The sequence below is a fragment of the Pleurodeles waltl genome, chromosome 6 (genome assembly GCF_031143425.1).
Source record: "Pleurodeles waltl isolate 20211129_DDA chromosome 6, aPleWal1.hap1.20221129, whole genome shotgun sequence".
In the NCBI taxonomy this organism is placed as follows: Eukaryota; Metazoa; Chordata; class Amphibia; order Caudata; family Salamandridae; genus Pleurodeles; species Pleurodeles waltl.
This window is the reverse complement of record NC_090445.1, coordinates 227,199,643-227,220,935: the sequence shown is the minus strand read 5'-3', so window position 1 is coordinate 227,220,935 and position 21,293 is coordinate 227,199,643. Positions and strand designations below refer to the sequence as shown.

General features: G+C 46.7%; 1 protein-coding gene across 3 annotated transcripts in view; it reads right to left on the bottom strand.

Annotated features, from left to right (window-relative positions):
* ACBD4 (acyl-CoA binding domain containing 4) overlaps positions 1-21,293 on the bottom strand; it is a 224,830-nt gene that overhangs the window by 117,460 nt on the left and 86,077 nt on the right. For all 3 annotated transcript variants that reach the window (XM_069237954.1, XM_069237956.1, XM_069237955.1), the window contains exons 6-7: positions 7,572-7,790; positions 3,004-3,110 (exon numbers count right to left, since the gene is read on the bottom strand). In XM_069237954.1, the coding sequence (XP_069094055.1) occupies positions 3,004-3,110; positions 7,572-7,790 (326 nt within the window). The remainder of the gene's footprint in view (positions 1-3,003; positions 3,111-7,571; positions 7,791-21,293) is intronic.

Here is a 21,293-nt window from a genome sequence, read left to right as displayed (position 1 = left end):
ATAATTGTTTTTAAGATGTTTTACTCTCTTTTATAACAAAGCATATGCTGCTTAACTGTGTCAAAGAATATGTTCGGAAATTTTGAAAGGAATTATCTGCATGGGGAATTAGCTGAAGGTCAAGCTACCGGATTCTCATGATCATAAAAACAAAGCTGTAAAATTGATAAATACGGGTCGTGCCCACCATGATGGCAAGAATGGTGACAAAATTGAGGTCACAAAAGGTAAACTTCTATTGGAGACACTTAAAATGAGAGGGGCGCAGAAGTCAAACAACTGGGTCTAAAGTGTCAGGATTAAAGGGAAAACAATCTCCAAAAGACAACATGCAAAGTGGATACCAGCGAGTTTAGTCTAGAAGTGAGAGGGCTGAGTTTGGGTGGTGATCATTTTCTTAAACTATCATGTCATCATTATAGTTACCAGAGTTGCGAACAGCAGTTTTTGCAAGATAGGTATACGTTAGTCTGAACAAGGATGCAGATTTGTGGTTCAGAGTAGCAGACAGCACCATGGTAAAAGGCTGTTTGGAACTAGATTCCGAGGGATGGTCTAAAGAAGATGATGTTCTCTTGGATTTTGATCATGAACACTGCTTACACTCCTTTATGAAAGAGGGGTCCAGTAGAAGTTGGGCCTCCTCCAGTTTTGGTATTCTCCAAAGGTATTGACGCAACAGCAGGGGTATCAATCCACAAGCACCTTGATGAGAAAACCAAGAACAACCTTTTCTACAGAGAGAGTTGGTAGCTCTTAAACTGTGGTCTCATTCTTACACAGAGCCTTGAAGTGGACCTCCTCTCAGATACAGTACTGAGGAGGCCTAAAGCAAAACACACATTAGCACTGTAGAGAAATCCGGTTTGATCCACAAAGTGTAGGTAAAAGAATGCTTTCAAGATCTGAAATAAACGGACGTGAAAACAAAAATCGCAAAAACTTTGGGCTTTAGCATCTGTGGAATGTGGAAATAAGAAATGGGTTGCAGAGACACTTTTATAAGATGCGGATTCCACTTCTATGCTTCGAGCAAAAAAATATACAACTTGCACCATCTCCAATGAGAGATGGTGACTCATCACAAATATTCTTACATTTCTGTCTCCTGCTGTTTTTTCCAGCTGCCTTTAAGATTGCCTGCCTTACAACTGCCATCTCCTTCAGCGCAGAATATAAAGCAATTAAGAACTGGGAAAAATGTCTGTATAAAGTTGTTGCACTTCAATTTTATGAGTATGTACCTAATTTGATAAGCGGCATGATAACCAACGTTTCATGATCTGGAGTCTCCAGAAAGTTGAAACTTTCTTTAGAATGTTAAGACAGCCACCCTCTTCCATAACTGAGAGACTAGATTTCTCTAATCAGTTGACTGCATCCTGTAAACCTTGTTATATATTTGAAAAGGTTGTATGACAGAACCACGCATGGCTTAACAACGCGGTCGGAATGACGACCCCGTCTGTACCATGCATACTTTTACCACACATGCATTTACAACAAGTTTTGGGTACAAGCATGCCTGGTAAAGGAATATATGGTAACGCCATGCGTGGTTGTGTGATACAACCCCCCCGGCCACCCCGTCCGCCCTAAATTTTAAAACCTACCCTTTCCTAAAAATTACCCCAACCCCCGCCCTAAAACCTACCCTCTCCTAAAAAACTACCCCAAACCCACCCTAAACGCTACCCTACCCTAAAACCTACCCTGACCCCCGCCCTGAACCCTAAAACCTACTCCACCCTGTCCTAAAAACTACCCTGACCCTCTACCCCCGCCCTAAACCCTACCCTGACCTAAAAACTACCCTGTGTCCTAAAAACTACCCAGTCCCCCACCCCCACCCTAAAACATACCTGCCCTGCCGTAAAAACTACACTGACCCCCCCCACTCATGCCCAAAAACCTAACCCACCCTGTCCTGAAAACTGCGCTAACCTGTCATAAAAACTACCCCAAACCCCGCCCTGAAACCTAAAACCTACCCTGTCCTAAAAACTACCCTGACCCCCCCCCACCCTAAACCGTAAAACCTACCCTGCCCTATCCTAAAAAGTACCCTGACCCCCCCGCCCTAAACCATAAAACCTACCCCACCGTGTCCTTAAAACTACCCCGCCCTGTCTTAAAAACTACCCCAACGCCACCCTGAACTCTAAAACCTACCCCACCCTGCCCTAAAAACTACCCCAACCCCCTGCTCCTGCCCTGAACTCTAAAACCTCCCCCACCCAGTCCTTAAAAATGCCCCCACCCGTCCCAACCACACTACACTGCTGCGTTCCTCTCCTGGGCATTCCTTTTTTGTGTCTGAACTACGCATATGCATGGTGCCTTAGCCATGCATTTGCGTGCTTCAGCACATGCGTGGTTCTAGCAAGCGTGGTAACTCACTACGCGTTGCTCCGGCCATGTAGAAAACACCATTTCCCTTTTGAAAAAACTCTATGTTTGCCCTGATGAAGCGACAAATTATTTAAGAGGTCACAAAACATGTTTGCTTGGCTTTAGTTTTTGTTAAATTCGTAATTATTAAATAATAAAACATCTGAACTTTGATCATCACATTTTTCTATGTACACACTTTTGTCTATGACTATTGAAATATTCAGTATTCATGAGGATAATGAAGACCCACTGATGAAAAAAAGAAAAAATACACTTCCTTTTGAATACTGTATTGATTAAGCTTCAAGTAGTTGTGTTCAACCTAAATTTCACCTCAGCCAACATCAGAATGACAAACCAAGAGCAAAGGATGTCTAACACTGGAGAAATGCCTAGGTATTTGTGGAGAGGTAAGGCCTAGCATCCCTACTTTTTACTAGGGCAGCCACGACCTAGCAGAAAGTCTCTAAATGGAAGACTATACTTGATTGAGAATTCTACAACAGTATTTATTTATGTATATATATACATCCCTCTCCAATGCTCACTGGGACCCAATGATTTCAAGCCTCGCGTTTAACCAAGCATGAACCACATAAATGCACTTACTTGGTCAAGCTCCAGCTGGTCTAGTGAGTCACAAAAGACCTCTGTTTCGGAGTCACTGGTCACTTGGCTGTAGTCCACAGTGTCACTTGACTGACGCGTGCCACCAGCTGGAATGAGAACACCATGGGTCAAACAGGGACCATGAGCGTGAACTTACGACTCTATCAACTTAATCTTACTTTTCAAAGCAGAATGTACTGTTTCGTGACTTATAAAATATGCTGCATCCACACCAGTGTCCTTTTTATTTGCCAAAACCCTCAGTGCCCTTCTCTTCTAGTAGGTGACAACAGTTCAATTTCACATCCATGATGAAATCCTGCTGCCTGAATAATTTTCAGACTGCAAGCTGTCTCACAAAATTCTAATTATTATTTTTCTCATTCTTACAAATTGATTGTTGATTACTGCATGTGCAGATCATTGCAGCCTACTCAGGGCCAGCCCCACCTCACCTAACCTAATGAAATAAAGAACTGAAAATGCTTGTAGTTATCATGATACACTTGAATTGTCCCCTATCTGACACACAAACATGTACATTCCCCCACACATATACATACCAACTTATGCTGCAGAATGTTGACAACTTGTTAGTCTTCTAGGTCCAAGAGTGTCTTTGAAATAAATATTTCTCTACCAGAGGTATCCCCCCATATCTCCCATCATCTCTTTAATATCCACATTCTTCTGCCTTTCTTAAATAAAACAAAATATAATTTACATTCTTCCTGTACTTTTGTAGACACAGGGTCACACTTTTATATCACACACAGAGCAATATCCCTCAAAGATATACAACAATCAGACTGACAATTCTTAACTATATTTAACACTCATATCTACAGATGGCAAACCTCAAATATGCACATAAAATCACCAGCCTACACCTCTTAACGCTGTCACAGACTAGTGTCTCTAAAAGGTGTCCAATTATATAAATTACTCTACCTTGAAAGATGACCAACATTCACACACAAGCATTTCTGAAACATACGTTTTTTTATCTTGATTATTTGTAAATACATTTTACCATCTTCAGGTCAACTCAAATGACCTAGGGGGAACAGGAGAGAATGAAAAGAGGGACTATACATGTTACTGGATGAGGCAATAGTATTTCGAATGAAGTCTGCCTTAGCTCTATGAAAGAAAGACAAGGGGGAGGTGTGTTAAAGGAAAACAAAGGCTGGGAGGAGAGAAAAAGAGGGAATAGAAGTACAAGAAATCAAGGTATGGTTTGAAATCACGGTGCCCTCTTCTAGACACACCACGGCAAGCCAGATAGAGACAATGAAGCCCACAAAGCCAACTCTTCTTCATGTTTCCTAGGCCTGGGAGGCACACAGATGATAATGTTCTCATCCCCTCACCAAAATATCACAGATATCTCACGATGCAAGATTCTCTCAAAAAGATACAGTTATCTGTGGGCTCATAGCTCAAGATAGATATGGAGGGGAGAGGGGTAGTTGAATGGCATCTAGCTGCAAGGGAATATGATTAAACCCACAGCATATAGGTGTATGGAGTCTTCACATGGTCTTGAAAGCATGACCCCAGCAAATGCCTAGCATACTTCAGAATGGGCTGTGCTTACAATGCTATAGCACTCATCGTAGCTTGTCCGGAATAGTATAGCATGCTTATCCCCACCTCCTCCAACAGGAAACATTAAAGGACTGAAACAAGGAATATATGGACCATCAGAGTAAGAATGCAAACTAATCAAACAATTTTCACAAAGACAAGTGGGCCACTTTAGAATCTGTTCTACAGGCTGAGTTGTAATTCCCCATGTAAGTGTTCACTTAGCTCCTGATAGCTGCTTTGTAGGTTTCCATTTTGCATTTGCAAAAAAGGGTCTGTCTGTGGCCTTCACTGGTGATAAAACATTTCCCAAGAACTCTGTTGCAAACAACCAGTTTATCACTTCCAGTGATGATTAGCTTAGCTCATCTGGTTTGTGTAATCCCACCAGATGTAATGCCGAGACAGAAAAGTTATTTGTGAAAGTGCCAAATGCTTTGTATTTTCCTCAAGGCAGTTATCGACTCTGGTGTTTCAGGTGGTTGACAATTGGTTTGTTATTTATTTGTATGAACATTGATTTGTTCTTTAGTGCTGGACAAAAAAGTCCCTTGATTCAGTGACATCAGCTTGGGTTCTCCAAAATGGGATTTCCACCTAAGGTGAAGCCTTTTGTTTACGTTCTTGCTCCTTATCCATAGAAAATGAATCCAATGCTGCCACAAAAAGGTTTGATTAATATTTCAACTTCTACAAGTGCTGTCATCTATCAGAAGTTTGAGGCCCTCCACCACCTGCAGGCTCCTGCCTGCGCCTCATTCTTGGTGTCCAGTGGGAGAGCATTGCTCTTCTGCTAGGCCGCCCACCGGCCCTTGACCTCTTTTCTCTGTTTTTATCCCTTTTGTGCTCTTCTGCTTACTGCTTTGTGCCCTTGCACTTTCTGAACTTTTTATATCTGTTTCCTCCTTTTCTGTGCTTTTGACTATCATTTCACAACCTTTCTTGCATTCTCGCTCATTCCTCTCACTTTCGCTTTGCCATCTCTCTCGCTTCCCCCTTCCCGCCGATGCTGCCCCCGCGGCCCGCCCCCCGTTCTCATGCCGTTTTTCCTGCTCCCGCCTCCCAGCTGTCCTCTTCTCCCACCTCTCCCTCCTTAATGGCGGCCGCTGTGTGGCCGTGCTGCTGGTGCGCCAAAGGCAAGCCTGTCTGCGTCCTTCCGCGACCAGCGCTAGGACCACTGGACCTCCCACCCGCCACCTCTACTCTCCAGCAGCTCTCCTCGCACTCAACCCAGGACACAACAACAACTGAAAGCTTGCATCACCAGCCGACACCCATGGACCCTTCAGCTGCCTCTGCTGCCGCCAATCCTACACCACCACCAAGTACTTGGATCTGGCACAGCCCACCCACAACAACACTCCAACACCAAAGACCCTGAAGTGCATCCTCCTCAACATCCGCTCCCTCCATAAACACGCTAATGAAATCTGGGACTTCCTTGATAGCACTGCCCCGGATGTCGCTTTCCTCACCGAAACCTGGACCATCACCACCTTAGGAGGGGGGGGTAATCACCATTGTCCACAAGTCCAACAACCTCTCTGACCTTGTCAGTGAACTGATCTGCCACTGTGTAGCTCCACCGGTAAGTGAAGCCCCTCTGTTCCCTGAACTCTGACCTCTGACAGTAGTTCAAGGCCTTCCTCCACCCGCAGGCTTCTGCCTGCGCCTCATCCCTGGTGTCTGATGGGAGAGCTCTGCTCTTCTGCTGGGCTGCCCTCTGCCTCTTTTTCTTATTTTCCTCGTTTTTCCTTTGTGTTTTGTTTTCTTTGCCTTTCGCTTTCTGCTTCCATCTATCTCGCTTCGCTCTCTCCCCCCCCTCATTCTTGCTTAGCCCCGCTGCTGCCCTCTTTTTCGCGTCGTTCTTGCCTCCCTGCTGTCATCTCCTCCCCTTCACTATTTAATGGCGGCTGCGTGCAGCGGGCGCCCCTTAGACAAACCCGTCTGCGACCAGCGCCAGGACCCCTGGACCTCCAGCCCACCACCGCTACTCATCAGCAGCACTCATTGCACTCAACCCAGGACACGACAACAACTGTAAGCAAGCATCACCAGACAACACCAACGGACCCTTCACGTGTCGCCACTGCAAATTCACCAGCCTCCAACACCTGAACTCCATGCCACCAACTATATTATAAGGGCCCTATTATGCTGTGTTTCAAATAAAATAGAACATTTAGTTGGGCAATCAAAAAATTGAATAGTCACTTTCATGATTCCTCTCACCAGGAGTCACTGAAAGCTAAGTAAATCATTCACTGGTTATTTATTACCTGAGAACTTGCAATCTAATGGAAACAAGGGGAACCAGAGTATCACTAAGGAACTTTGGGTATTAAAGTAGTAATAATGGTCCCTGATAAATTAGACAAATAAACAACACTCTTCATTTAATGAAAAAAAATATATGAACATAGATATTTGATGTGCCCCAGTGACAAAAATGTGCTTTGTGCTCTTTTTACTGTGATACACACTAGTGAATAAAGCGATCTGCATGTGTATCATGTAAAGAAGCACATGGCCCGTTTGATTCAAATGCAACAATGTCAACAGGATCTGTGTTATAGGTTAATGCAATGTGGGATCATCATTAGGACTCTGAGGATGTCAGGGGGAAGCACACAGATAATTGGACGTCACTAGAAAAGGTAGGGAATAGGCGCTCCCAGGGCACAAGAAGAAACAGGAGTAATGCCTGTACGTGAAGGAACAGTCCCACAGGTAAAATTGGACAAGGCAGGTAGATAACCTGGGAAAACATAAAAATCACACAGGGAATTTAGCGAGAGGGGTCTTGCTGCTGGGAAGCTGGAAAATCGAAGTCCAGTGAGAAGAATCGACCGTGCGGCGTACACAATGGAACCCTTTCTAATGGGGTTCAATTATCTGTGTGCTTCCCACTCAGGCTTCTGACTCTAAAATTTATGTGACTTATAAGTTTCAAAAACAGTAACACAAAAAATAACTACCTAAATTATCTTCCAGCTGTAGTGAAGGGGTCTGTAACCGGAGCTTCTCTGCATGTATATCATGTTCTAGCCTCTTATCCAATTCCAAATGCCTGGACTGGGGAATGGTCATCTCAGTGTGTGGCTCAGTTTCTTCTTCTGTTAACTGTGTTATAATATACCCGTTTTCAACTGGTTTACTTTGGCAACTTTCCTCTTTAAGATGGTACTCGTGTTCGCCTGCAACAATAATGTAATAAAGATTTAGTTCACAATCAGGATATTACAAGAGAGGATACAATGGATTTTATGAAATAGTTTTTATACATAGCTATTTGCCCTTGTTCTTTCCTTGCATCAAGAGCAGCTAAAACCAGTAACATGCTGTTTCAATTGGGAAAATCCCAGTGCTGATACCATATTTAATGTGGATACACTGTTGCACATACAAATATGATACAGAAAGAACCGTGATTAGGGTTTCTGTTTTTCAGTGTTGAGTTTTTATGAATTCCCAGAATGTTTTTCAAATGTTTGCCTGAATTTGATAAATCAGTGTTCACTTGAGTTTCAAGAGTTTACTGTGGGATCTCATGGGCCCATTATGATTCCCCTGGCCAGTGATGTAACACCTCGAATGTGATGAGGTGGTTGGTCTTGGGATTCTAATGGTTAATAGTCGGAAGTGTTGGCTTCAGCGTCTGGACACCTTAAAGTCTTCTCCACTTACCGATCTCAGTGTCTTATTTTGTTGATGCTTCACCACATTTTTGGCAACGAGGATGGGATGTCATCTTGCTGGTGTGTCCCAGACGCCCAAACACAATTTCCATGGAATTCTTTAAGGTAGTTGGTCTGTGTTGAAGTTCTGCCATTTATGGAGCTGCAACCGCTGCTTGTAGAGCCCCATTTGGAGTTAGACTTTCCGTTGCATTGGTGTACGTTAGGTGCAGGCTTTCTGCATATTTTTAAGTTATTACCACCTTGGAAGATTTCTGGATCCTGTTACTACCGCGAAGCAGTAAATATGCATCGTTATATGAGGCCGTGTGCGCTGTATTTTTCATCGGAGCGTGAGCTGGAGGACTAACCTCAAGGAAATAAGTCAAGCTGACTGTGATGTGCACGTGACTTCGGTCTGCTCCAAGCTGATTGCTTCTGTGTTTAAGAATGTACTGAGCAGTAACTGGCTTGTTATTTGGAGCTTTGCAGCAATGGCAGGAAGGCAGGAACAGCTGGTATTTGACTACCATTGGCCTCAGAACGGCAGTTGGAGAGAAATGTAGAGCAGCAGATAACTGGGAGTAACATTTTATGGTTAACTGTGGGCACTATAGGTTTTTTTGGGTTAGTTTTTCTGTTTTATGGGCACGTTCTTGTTTTGTACAACAGTGCTCTAGCCTGGGAAGTTTGGCAGGAATTCATTTTAATTTTACTCAGTGATGGGCACACCCAAGGCACAAGAATGACATTTCACAAGACTGTCTTTTAGAGTGTTTCCAGTGATGGGCAGACTTCCTAATACAAATTCAATGGAAGATGTGTTTTCCTCACAGTCGTGCATCAGTAGAACACTTGAGGAACTTAAGCCATTGTGTAAAAGTCCTTTTTCTATATACACTTGAACTGAATATTTTAATTATTTTAGCACATTGAGGGGGATCAAATATTGTTGTGGTTCAAAATCTGTGTTTACATTGTTTTAGGTCTGTGGTAGTTTAGTGTGCATTCCAGGCTGGAAGGAGACATGCAGAACATAACACTTCCTCCATTTTCTTCTGAGTAATCCCGGAGATCCACCTCATAGGTGGCCCAAGTAGTTTTCAAGAACAATGCCAAGGTGTTAGACCTGACAGCCTTAGGGTGGTCACCCCTAACTTTTTGCCTGCCTCCCTCCACTTTTTGGACACTGTTTTTGCTGGTTTTTAGACTCTGCGCACTTTACCACTGCTAACCAGTGCTAAAGTGCATGTGCTCTCTCCCTTTAAACATGGTAACATTGGATCATACTCAATTGGACTATTTAATTTACTTGTAAGTCTCTAGTAGTGTGCACTATATGTGCCCAGGGCCTGTAGGTTAAATGCTACTAGTGGGCCTGCAGCACTGGTTTTGCCACCCACTTAAGTAGCCCCTTAACCTGGTCTCAGGCCTGCCATTGCAAGTGTGTGCAGTTTCAAAGCCAATTCGACTTGGCATTTAAAAGTACTTGCCAAACCTAAAACTCCCCTTTTTCTACAAATAAGACACCCCTAAGGTATGCCCTAGGTAAACCATAGGGCAGGGTGCTGTGTAGGCAAAAGGTAGGACATGTGCCTAAGTAGTGTACATGTCCTGGTAGTGTAAAACTCCCAAATTCGTTTTTACGCTGCTGTAGGCCTTCTCCCTTCATAGGCTAACATTGGGGCTGCCCTCATACATTGTTTGAATGGTAGCTGCTGATCTGAAAGGAGTAGGAAGGTCATATTTAGTATGGCCAGAATTGTGATATAAAATCCCGCTGACTGGTGAAGTTGGATTTAATATTAATATTTTAGAAATGCCACTTTTAGAAAGTGAGCATTCCTCTACACTTAAATCTTTCTGTGCCTTACAATCCACATCTGGCTTGGTTAAGTTGACAGCTCCTTGTGCATTCACTCAGAAACACCCCAAACACAGGATACTCAGCCTCACTTGCATACATCTGCATTTTGAATGGGTCTTCCTGGGCTGGGAGGGTGGATGGCCTGCTCTCACACAAAGGACTGCCACACCCCCTACTGGGACCCTGGCAGACAGGATTGAAAGGTGACTTGGTGCACTTCTAAGCCACTCTTTGAAGTCTCCCCTACTTCAAAAGCAAATTTGGGTATATAAACGGGGCCTCTGCCCCTTCCAACTCAGACACTTCCTGGAGAAGATAACTGGAACCAGAACATGCATCCTGCCAAGAAGAACTGCCTGGCTGCCCAAAGGAATCACCTGACTACTTTCTGTGAAGGAATGCTGCCTTGCTGTTGCCCTGCTGCTCTCTGGCTGAGGTGAAGAAGTGCTTCCAAGGGCTTGGATAGAGCTTTCCTTCTGTTCCCTGAAATCTCAGGACCAAAAAGACTTCTCTCTTGTAACTGGACTCCTTGTGCGGCGCAAAATTCGACACACAGCTTGCTAAAACTGACACAGAGCCTGCCCCGCGGTGAGAAATTCACTGCACGCCGAACCGGACTTCACAGGAAGATTGACGCGGTGCCTGCGTTGCGACCGGAACTTCGACGCACGGACCACCGGATCGACTTCCAGAGGAGAATCGGCGCAGCGCCTGCCGTGCAGGAGAAAGTTCCACGCAACGCCCACTGGAACGACGCAGCACTTGTGACTTCGCTGCACAAGCTCAGGATTCCACGCACAGACCCCGGTGCGTCTGAAAACCCCGCAACCCGAATAGGATCCACCGCCGAGCGCCAGAAATCGACACACAGCCATCCCCGCTGTGTGCAGCCTGAGAAATCGACGCGTACCCCTTTGTTTCCATGCTTCTCCTCATCTGCGGCCCTTTGCGGAGATTTTTCACATGAACCAGGTACTTTGTGCTTGAAAGAGACTTTGTTTGCTTTAAAAAGATTTAAAACACTTTATATCACTTTTCAGTGATATCTCTACATTTACTTATTGCATCTTTGATCTTTTTGACCAGCAAATATCCAGATAAATATTATATATTTTTCTAAACCCTGTGTGGTGTATTTTTTGTGGTGCCATATTGTGTTATTGTATGAGTTATTGCACAAATACTTTACACATTGCCTTCTAAGTTAAGCCTGACTGTTCAATGCCAAGCTACCAGAGGGTGGGCACAGGATAATTTGGATTGTGTGGGACTTACCCAGACTAGAGTGAGGGTCCTTGCTTGGACAGGGGATAACCTGACTGCCAACCAAAGACCCCATTTCTAACATTGGTGATCATCGATGAGGATAGGACTTGTATTTGTGAAGTGACATACAGTAGTTAAGTATTTCACTACCTACCCACAGATGAAGGTCAACTTGATTTTTATCTCTTTTCTGCAATTTTGTTTTTCCTGTCAATTTGTTGACTAAAATCCTCAAATCAACATGTCTCTAGCTGGGTCTTAAGCAGGAGATGACGATTTTGATATGGCTATGCTGGAGACCTACACTGTTAAACGCGAGAGTCCCGAGAGGAACCGGACCTGCCGTTTACAGACCTAACCACAGAGGCTGGATCTCTAGCCTCCCCATATCTCCCTTCTCTATCTCTTTCTACGACATTCTTTCTCGTCATTCTCTTTACTTTATTCTATACATTGCTCTACATATCATCCCCTTTCTTTTCTTTTCTTCTCTTCCCTCCTTTCCCTATCCCTGCATCCCTCTCTCGCTCTTCCTCTACTTATTCTACCCTCCTAACACCACCTCCCCCCCCCTAGAGAGACATACCAGCCTTCGCCAGCTGCCCCCCCTCTCCAAACTCATCACTCTAAAACTAACAAACACAATCCCAATCTTAACAGCTGGGGTAACCCCCCCTCTCCTCCTAACAGAACCGCCCCTGGAACTGACGCGGCCCTGCACAACTGCCCAGAATGTCAGGGAACGCTCCCCTAGCGACACGTCCGCTACGGATTCTCTCCTGGAATGTACATGGCATGACAAGTTATGTTAAACGGAAAAAGGTACTGTCCTACCTTCAATCTAAAAGAGCAGATATTGCCGTACTTCAAGAAACACATCTCGATATCTTGGAATCCAGCAAACTTAAAAGGGACTGGGTAGGAAAGGTTGCCTTTAGCTGCTGCCCAACGGATCAAGAGGCTGGGAATAGCACACCTCGCAAATGCGGGGTAGCGATACTAATGCGTAAGTCACTCCCGATCACAATCGTTAAAACGGGGAATGACGCGGAGGGAAGATATATATTCACTAAACGAAAAATAGGAAATACCTTCCTATGCGTGGGCTCTGTTTACGCACCAACTGGCACAAAGCGTCCATTCTTCTTACAACTAAACCGCCTCTTGACTGAAATCGGAACCACCCGCTATATAATTGGGGGAGACTGGAATCTCACCCAAGATACCATTTTAGACAGGACAGGTCCCATAGACGTAGGTAATAATCAAGATAGGGCACTACTGACAGACCTAACCATGGACGCCGGTCTAGTTGACTGCTGGAGAATACAACACCCGAAAGATAAAGAATATACTTTTCTATCATGCGTCCACGGCACACAATCACGCCTGGACTATTTCCTAGTATCACACACTATAATCCCCCAAATGCTAGACACATGCATCCTAGATAGCGGCCTCTCAGACCACTCTCTGATACTACTTCTGATGCAGCCAGGCCTACCCCCCCCTGGCCGAAAACCATGGCGCCTTGCTGTACACAGATACCTTTCCCCCCAAGGGAAGGAACAATTTACGGCTCATGTGTCAACGTATATGGGCGAGAATACGGGCACTGTGACTTCCAAGAGGGTTCTATGGGCAGCGGCAAAGGCGACCCTGAGAGGGAATATGATGCGAGACGCAGCATTAGCCAACAGAGACAGAGCAGCCCGCCAAACTACTTTAGAAACCATAATCCAGAATATCACAAAACAATACACTGCCCAACCGTCCCCCGGGTTGCGTCACTTCTTAGAACAAGCTTGAATGGCACGCAATGAACTCTATACATCCCAGGTGGAATACGTGCTGCAAAAGCTACATGGCCGCCATTACGAACAAGGTGAGAAGGCAGGACGTCTCCTGGTGGCCCAGCTCCGACAGAGAGAGGCTGCCTCTGCCATTCCGGCCATAACATCCTCCTCAGGAGCAGTACTGACCCGCCCGCAAGACATAGTGAATGAATTCGCCACGTATTACCGACATCTCTATACCTTTGAAACAACGACTGATCATACCCAGACAGAGGTGTTTCTTAAGGCGGCCAACCTGCCTTGTCTGTCGGAGGCAGGTCGAGCCCTCCTAGAAGGCGAAATAAGCAGGGAAGAAATAACGCAAGTTATCACAAATCTCCCCTACCATAAATCCCCGGGAGAAGACGGATTCCCTGCTGAATTTTATAGATGGGCCGGGGAAGAGGCAGTCACAGCAGTGCATGAGGCACTGGTGGAAGCATGTCAAGAAGGCTCCTTAGGCTCTCTGTCTAACAAAGCTACGATTGTTGTCCTACCTAAGGCAGGGAGGGACCCCCTACTTTGCGGCAGCTATCGCCACATCTCCCTTCTGAACAAATACGTTAAACTCCTAGCCAGCGTCTTAGCAGCACAGTTACGTAAGGTAATACCGTCCCTGATCCATAATACCCAAGTGGGGTTTGTTCCGGGCCATACATCCAGAAACCATATGCGCACCCTCTGCCACACCTTACTGGAATCCCTACAAATACAAGAGGAAGCCCTAGCTTTATCTCTAGATGCGGAAAAAGCATTTGATCGTATTGAATTACCTTACCTGTTTACCAGCATGAAGCACTTCGGCCTCGGAGAACAATTCATTTCCAAAGTCTGCCTATTGTATGAGCATCCCACGGCACAGGTTAATTGCGGGGGCTTTCTATCTGATCCGTTCCCCATCGGAAGAGGCACACACCAGGGTTGCCCCCTCTCACCGCTCCTATTCCTGCTGCCCATGGAACCCCTGGCAGCTACCATACATCACCAGATAAAAGGTATCCCCCTAACAGGGGGCTCATCCAAAATCTACCTCTACGCGGATGACATTTTATTAACTTTGTCCGACCTCGAAAACTCTCTGCCATCACTGCTCTCTACCATAGAAGGCTTTGCACCCTTATCCGGATATAGGGTAAACTGGGACAAAAGCGAAGCGTTGCCATTATCCCGTGTAACGACGAGAGCTGCAATACATGGCCTCCATTTAAATGGACACCGACCCGTCTTAAATACCTAGGAACGTTTATCAACCGAGGTCTGGAACACATGGTCAGAGACATCCTAGATCCTCTCATATCCAGAATGAAACAGGACTTTGCCAAGTGGTCACTACTGGGCCTGTCCATGTGGGGCAGGACACAGGCGGTCAGAATGGTCACTCTCCTGCGCTTCACATTTGTACTAGGCATGCTCCCTTTACTGGTACCCCTCTCCACGCTCCGTCTGATCGACGCATCCATAAGGACTTTCGTCTGGGGCTCCCTACGCCCTAGGCTGAAACCTGCAACAATATTGGCACGACAAATACAGGGCCTACCCTCAGTAGAACACTACTCATTAGCCTTACAACTTTCACAGCTAGCGTATACACTACCAGATATACCAGATCCCCCGCAATGGGTAGCCACAGAGAAACTCCTAAGAGGCCAGCATACGGAGATGGGAGGGACATACACTGATCACCCCCACTTATCTAACCCCAACCTCATGACCACAAACATAGCTTGGCGCAGAGCCCACCGATTACTTGGGGTGCACCCTTCCCTACACACCCAGGCCCCTATAGCAGGGAATAAAAGCATAAAAATAGGAGAAAACCTCCTCCGATGGCCACAATGGATAGAGGCAGGTATCCATAACTTATCTCAAATCATAGACGGAGACAGCTTTCGTACCTTTTCCTCTCTTCAAGAAGAGTTTGGCATACACAGTAACCAAGAGTGGCGATACATGCAGCTTAAGCATCGTATACGTAGAGCCCTAGGAACCACTCCGTGGACACTTAAAACTTCACCCATTGTCACTTATCTCCAGAAGTGGGGCCGACAACGAGGTGTTATGTCCGGTCTATATGCAGAACTAACGAATCACCTTTATTCGCAGCCTCTTCTTGAACGACTGCGCTTAAAATGACAAGATCGTCTACACGGAAGACGAATGGTCAGACACCCTAGAAGCCCTTGACTGGGGGGTCCGCGAAGCTCGCCTGAAATTCTGTCTATTTAAAGTTCTCCAAGAATGGTACTGGACTCCCATGAAACTTCGCGGGGCAGGCCTGATACCGCATGCAAAATGCTGGCGATGTGCCAACCTTCATTGTGATTTACTCCATATCCTATGCCATTGCCCGATGATACAACCTTTATGGGAAGCAGTACGCCATGCCCTGACAGACTTTGGACAGATACCAAGCCCGACCCCGCCATCGCTCATTCTTCTGCACGATATGCGCCCATACCCTTCCCTATCGCAAGCCCATATACGGTTACTTCATACGGCACTTGCCACAGCCAAAATATGCATACTTCGGCACTGGAGGTCCAGTATCGCCCCCACACCAACAGATTGGATGACAGCTATGTTCCAGACTGCCCTCCACGAACGAGTAATTTACATACTGCAGGACCAAGCGGCCATATTCGCTGAAGTTTGGAGTCCTTTCCTGACAAGATCATGAGGCAGCTGGCAGATGGCCAGCAAGAGTCAATCGCCTTTCTAGAACTCTTCAACCCCTCCCATTCACTCCTCACTCTCCCCCTAGTGCCTCTGTGTTCATTCCCCCTTCCTCTCTATCCTTGCCCTCTCATCCTCTGGATCTCTCACCCTGATAAACATCCTGGATCTCGGGTCAAGTAGCCAGATACTCCTCCTCTCCCCCTTCACTGACCATGGTCTGATTATTTAATTCATATAAGAAGAACATATTCTCCAAATAAACTCATCCCAATCTACATTCCCTTACGGACAATACCTTGATAGATTATCCCCTGGTACTATCCTTCCTCAGATGACGGAATCTTCATCTCGCACCATAACATTCTAGGAACATATGCCAAACTGGCCAACCCCCGCAACAACTCACACCAGACAGGGAACAATTGAACTATTTATGCAACAGCCTCGTCATTATGGTGCCAAGACCCCCGGCCCCTCTATACATTTATCCATTCATCAATTCTCCCCTTTGCTTTCCTCCTAACCTTCTCAGCTTATACAATACTTTAATCTCCTCATCCCATGATTGCCTCCCCTCCCCGCTACTCTTATTGCTCCTTTTTTTTTCTCTTCTTTTCTTATTCTCTCATCTTCTTTTCTTACATTCCTTATATTTCTTCCCCTTAATTGTTTAAGATTTTTCAATTGAATATCTAGAATATTTGTTAGATTGTATAAGCTTATATATTTAATGTGTAATCACTTATGGTATAAAAACAAAAGAGGCTTTGAAGGGATATTCCTGTATCACTTTATATTCTTCAATAAAAAATAAAAAATAAATAAAAAAAGAGATTAGTGCTGCAATTGTGCCCCTTGCAAAACCAGGGAGCAGTGTCTCTGGTCAAGGCCCGACCGCAGAGGAGAGGAGAGAGGAGAGAGGGTTTCAGTTGCAGATGGCAAAGTAAAAAATTGAGGCTCAACAGGAGGAAAGGAGAGGAGAGAGAGAAGCTGAGCAAGCTGAAGCTGAAAGAGCAGCCAAACAGGTTGAAGCTGAGAGAGCCTTGCCTGAGAAGAAACTTTTGTTGGCTCATGAAATGAGTCTCAAGGAGCTGGAATCAAGGCAAGACAGTCTGAGTCCAGCAGTGATGGTGGCAGCATACGTGCAGGACCGGTTGGGGACAAACAGGTTCGTATACCCAAGAATGTGGTGCCAAGTTTTGTGGTGGGAGATGACATTGATAAGTGGCTGGCTACCTATGAAGTTGCACCAAGGGCCCATGGGACACCTGAGGAGCACTGGGGGGCAGCCATGTGGTTTTATGTACCATCCTTAGGGAGGGACACACTTCTCACACTAGCTCCACAGAATAGAAATGACTACTCACACATGAAAGCCGCTTTACTGGCCAAGTTTCGGCTGACCCCTGAGAGATACCGTCAGAGGTTCAGGGACAGCATCAAACTTTCAACACAAACTTGGGTAGATTGTTATGAGTTCTCCAAGAAGGCACTGGATGGATGGGTGTGGGCAGCAAAGAAGATGATTATAAAGGGTTATATCACTTGATTCTGAGAGAGCATATGCTCCATATTTCTTTTACAGAGTTGCGCTAGCACTTGGTAGATAGTAAGCTGACTGACCCCAAGAAGCTTGCTGAGGAGGCGGACCTCTGGGTTGGCACCTGCGTGTCTAAGAAGGCATCTGGGGGGACTCCCACAAAGGTGGTCAGGGTTCTCAACAGAAGAAAGAGGGGGGAGAAAAACTTAAAGATTAGGAGTTCTGAAAAGCCCCCCAAAAGAATTCCAAAGGGGGGGTGGATACCATCCCTCTCCTAGATTTGGGAAGAAGACAGGGTATTTTGATAAAACATTAGGGAAATTCATCCCCAAATGCTTAGAGTGCTACCAGCATGGACACTCTAAGGTCGACTCACTGTGCCCCAAGAGGGCACAGTCCACCACTGGACAGACACCTGGGTTGGCTAGTGTAGCGCTCGGAGGGGAGAGACAGTCCCAGTTAGCTTTGGGGAGCAGGCAGGGGTTTCCCTAGTGTCCCTGGGAGAAAGAGAGATGGTGCCTAAACCCTAGATGCCAGAAAATACTTCCAAGTATAGGCAGTGGGTCACCACTGATAGGCAAAGGGTGGAGGCTCTGCGTGACACAAGAGCCAGTATGACTACTATCAAGAGTAAGCTGGTGTCATCAGAGCAGATAGTCCCTAATACATTCCACCAGGTCATAGTCGCTGACAATCGCGAGAGTCACCTACCGGTGGCTCTGGTTCCCTTTGAGTCTCTGGTACTCTGAAAGTAGCTGTGAGTCCTGCCATGCCTGTAGATTGTCTGTTAGGCAATGATCTTGAGCATACTGCCTAGAAAGAGGTAGAGCTCAGATCCCACCTGGAGATGTTAGGTTTGCCTGAGTGGGTCTGCATGACCACACGGTTCATGGCTGCCCGGGAAGGGAGTCAAGGGAGTCTGGAGCCTGGAACAATGGCCCAGACAGCTGCAAAGAGGAAGGGCAAGAGGTGCGGGAAACCCGTCTCAGATGTTCCCACGGTGGTGGATGGGGCCCCTGAGGAGGAGGAGGCCCCTGTGCCAACTGGGGAAGACATGGCAGAATTCTGCAAGGCGCAAAAGGAATGCCCCACCCTTGAGGGTCTGAGGCGACAGGCCACAGCCCAAGCAGCTGGTGACGCCTCTGGCAATCACCATATTTACTGGAAGAATGATCTCCTTTACAGTGAGCCTAATATTCCAGGTCCTGGGGCAGCACGGGTGCTGGTGGTCCCCCAGTATTACCGGGCCTTCCTACAGGGTCTGGCTCACAACATTCCCCTGGCAGGACTTCTGGGCCAAGACAAGACCTTTAACAGGCTTGTCACCCACTTCCATTGGCCCAGAATGAGGTTAGCCTCAGATAATTTCTGCAGAGCTTGCCCCACCTGCCAGGCTAGTGGGAAGACAGGGAAAAAGCTTAAGGCTCCCCTGCTCCCACTCCCTGTCATTGGCACCCCCTTTGAAAGGGTGGGCATCGACATTGTTGGTCCCTTGGACCACAAAACTACCTTGGGCAACAGGTTTATCCTGGTTTTGGTGGACCATGCCACCCACCATCCAGAGGCAATCCCTCTAAGAACAGTGACTGCACCGGTGGTGACCAGAGCCCTGTTGGGAATATTTACCCGTGTGGGATTCCCTAAGGAAGTAGTGTCTGACAGGGACACAAACTTCATGTCTGCGTACATGAAGTCCGTGTGGGATGAGTGTGCGGTGACCTGCCGGCTTACCACCCCTTATCATCCTCAATCCAATGGGCTTGTTGAGAGATTCAACAAGACCCTGAAAGGCATGATTGGTGGCCTGACTGAAGCCATGAGGCATAAGTGGGACGTCCTCATATCATGTCTGTTGTTTGCCTACAGGGAGGTGCCCCAGAAAGGGGTGGGGTTCAGCCCCTTTGAGCTTCTCTATGGTCACACCATCAGGGGACCACTGAGCATAGTTAAAGAGGGCTGGGAGAAAGCTCCCAAGACACCTTCCCAGGATGTGGTCAGCTACATGCTGGCCCTCCACAACCAAACCCAACGCTTCTGGAAGCAGGCCAAGAGTAACCTTGAAGCCAGTCAAGAGGTGATGAAGGAGTGGTATGGCTGGAAGACTACTCTGGTTGAGTTCTCACTTGGAGACAAGGTTTGGGTAATGGAGCCAGTAGAGCCCAGGGCTCTCCATGACTGCTGGACTGGCCCATTTGAGATCAAGGAGCGCAAAGGAGAGGCCATTTACCTAGTGGACCTCAAGACCCGTAGACACCCCCTAAGGGTCCTCCATCACAACAGGCTCAAACCTCAGTCTGCTCCTGGTCACAGATGAGGGTATGGAAGAGGAAAGTGAACCTCTCCCCGACCTCCTCTCTGCCAAAGAAGGTGATGGTGCAGTGGAGGGTGTCATTCTCTCTGGCTCCCTGACTCTAAATCAGAGAGGGGACTGCTATGAGCTGTTCTCTTCCCTGTTCTCCCTTACTCCTGGACTGACCCACTTATGTGTTCATGACATTGACACAGGTGACAGTCCCCCTGTGAAGAACACAATTTACAGGTTATCGGATAAGGTGAAGGCCAGCATCAAGGAGGAGGTCTCCAAGATGTTGACTTTAGGGATTATTGGGAAATCCAGTAGTCCCTGGGCCAGCCCTGTGGTGCTGGGTCCTAAGGCTGCTGCCCCGATGCAAAGCCAGAACTCAGGTTCTGCGTGGATTACCGGGGTCTCAACTCCGTCACACGGACTGATGATCACCCCATCCCCCAAGCTGATGAGCTCGTTGACAGGCTAGGCGCTGCCAAGTTCCTGAGTACGTTTGAACTTACATCAGGGTACTGGCAGATCGCCCTGACTGAGTGGGCTAAAGAGAAATCGGCATTTCTCACACCTGATGGTCATTACCAGTTCCAGGTGATGCCCTTTGGGTTGAAAAATGCCACCGCTACCTTCCAACGGTTGGTTAACATGGTCCTAGCTGGCAAGGAGGCTGACTGTGCAGCCTACCTAGACGACATAGCTGTCTACAGTTCCAGCTGGAAGGAACACCTGCTCCACCTCAAGGATGTGCTTCAGGCCCTGCGACAGGCAGGCCTGACCATCAAGGCTAGTAAGTATTACCACGGGAACAGAGGTGGAGTGCTATTGAGAGAGAAGCATTTGCTGTGGTCTGGGCACTGAAGAAGTTAAGACCCTACCTGTTTGAGACTCACTTTGGGGTTCAGACAGACCACATGCCCCTCAGATGGCTCATGCGGATGAAGGATGAGAATCCTAAACTCTTGAGGTGGTCCATTTCCCTACAGGGGATGGACTTTACGGTGGAGCATTGCCCGGGGATTGACCACGCCAACGCTGATGGTCTCTCCAGATACTTCTGCCTTACCGATGAGAGCTTCCAGGAGGTTGGGTAGCTCTCCCCACTTTCAGCTGGTGGGGGACACATGTTAGACCTGACAGCCTTAGGGTGGTCACCCCTAACTTTTTGCCTGCCTCCCTCCACTTTTTGGACACTGTTTTTGCTGGTTTTTAGACTCTGCACACTTTACCACTGCTAACCAGTGCTAAAGTGCATATGCTCTCTCCCTTTAAACATGGTAACATTGGATCATACCCAATTGGACTATGTAAATTACTTATAAGTCCCTAGTAGAAGGCACTATGGGGATCATTACAACATTGGTGGTAAAAGCCGCTTACCGCCGTGCAGAAGACCGCCAACACACCGCCGCAGCCGCGGAAATTCGCCACAGCTATTATGACCCACATCCCGAAATCCGACAAAATTCAGACACCCACACAAGTCCGCCACACCAAAGGTCGGTGATAAACTGGCGAAAACAAAACCTCCACCGTCACG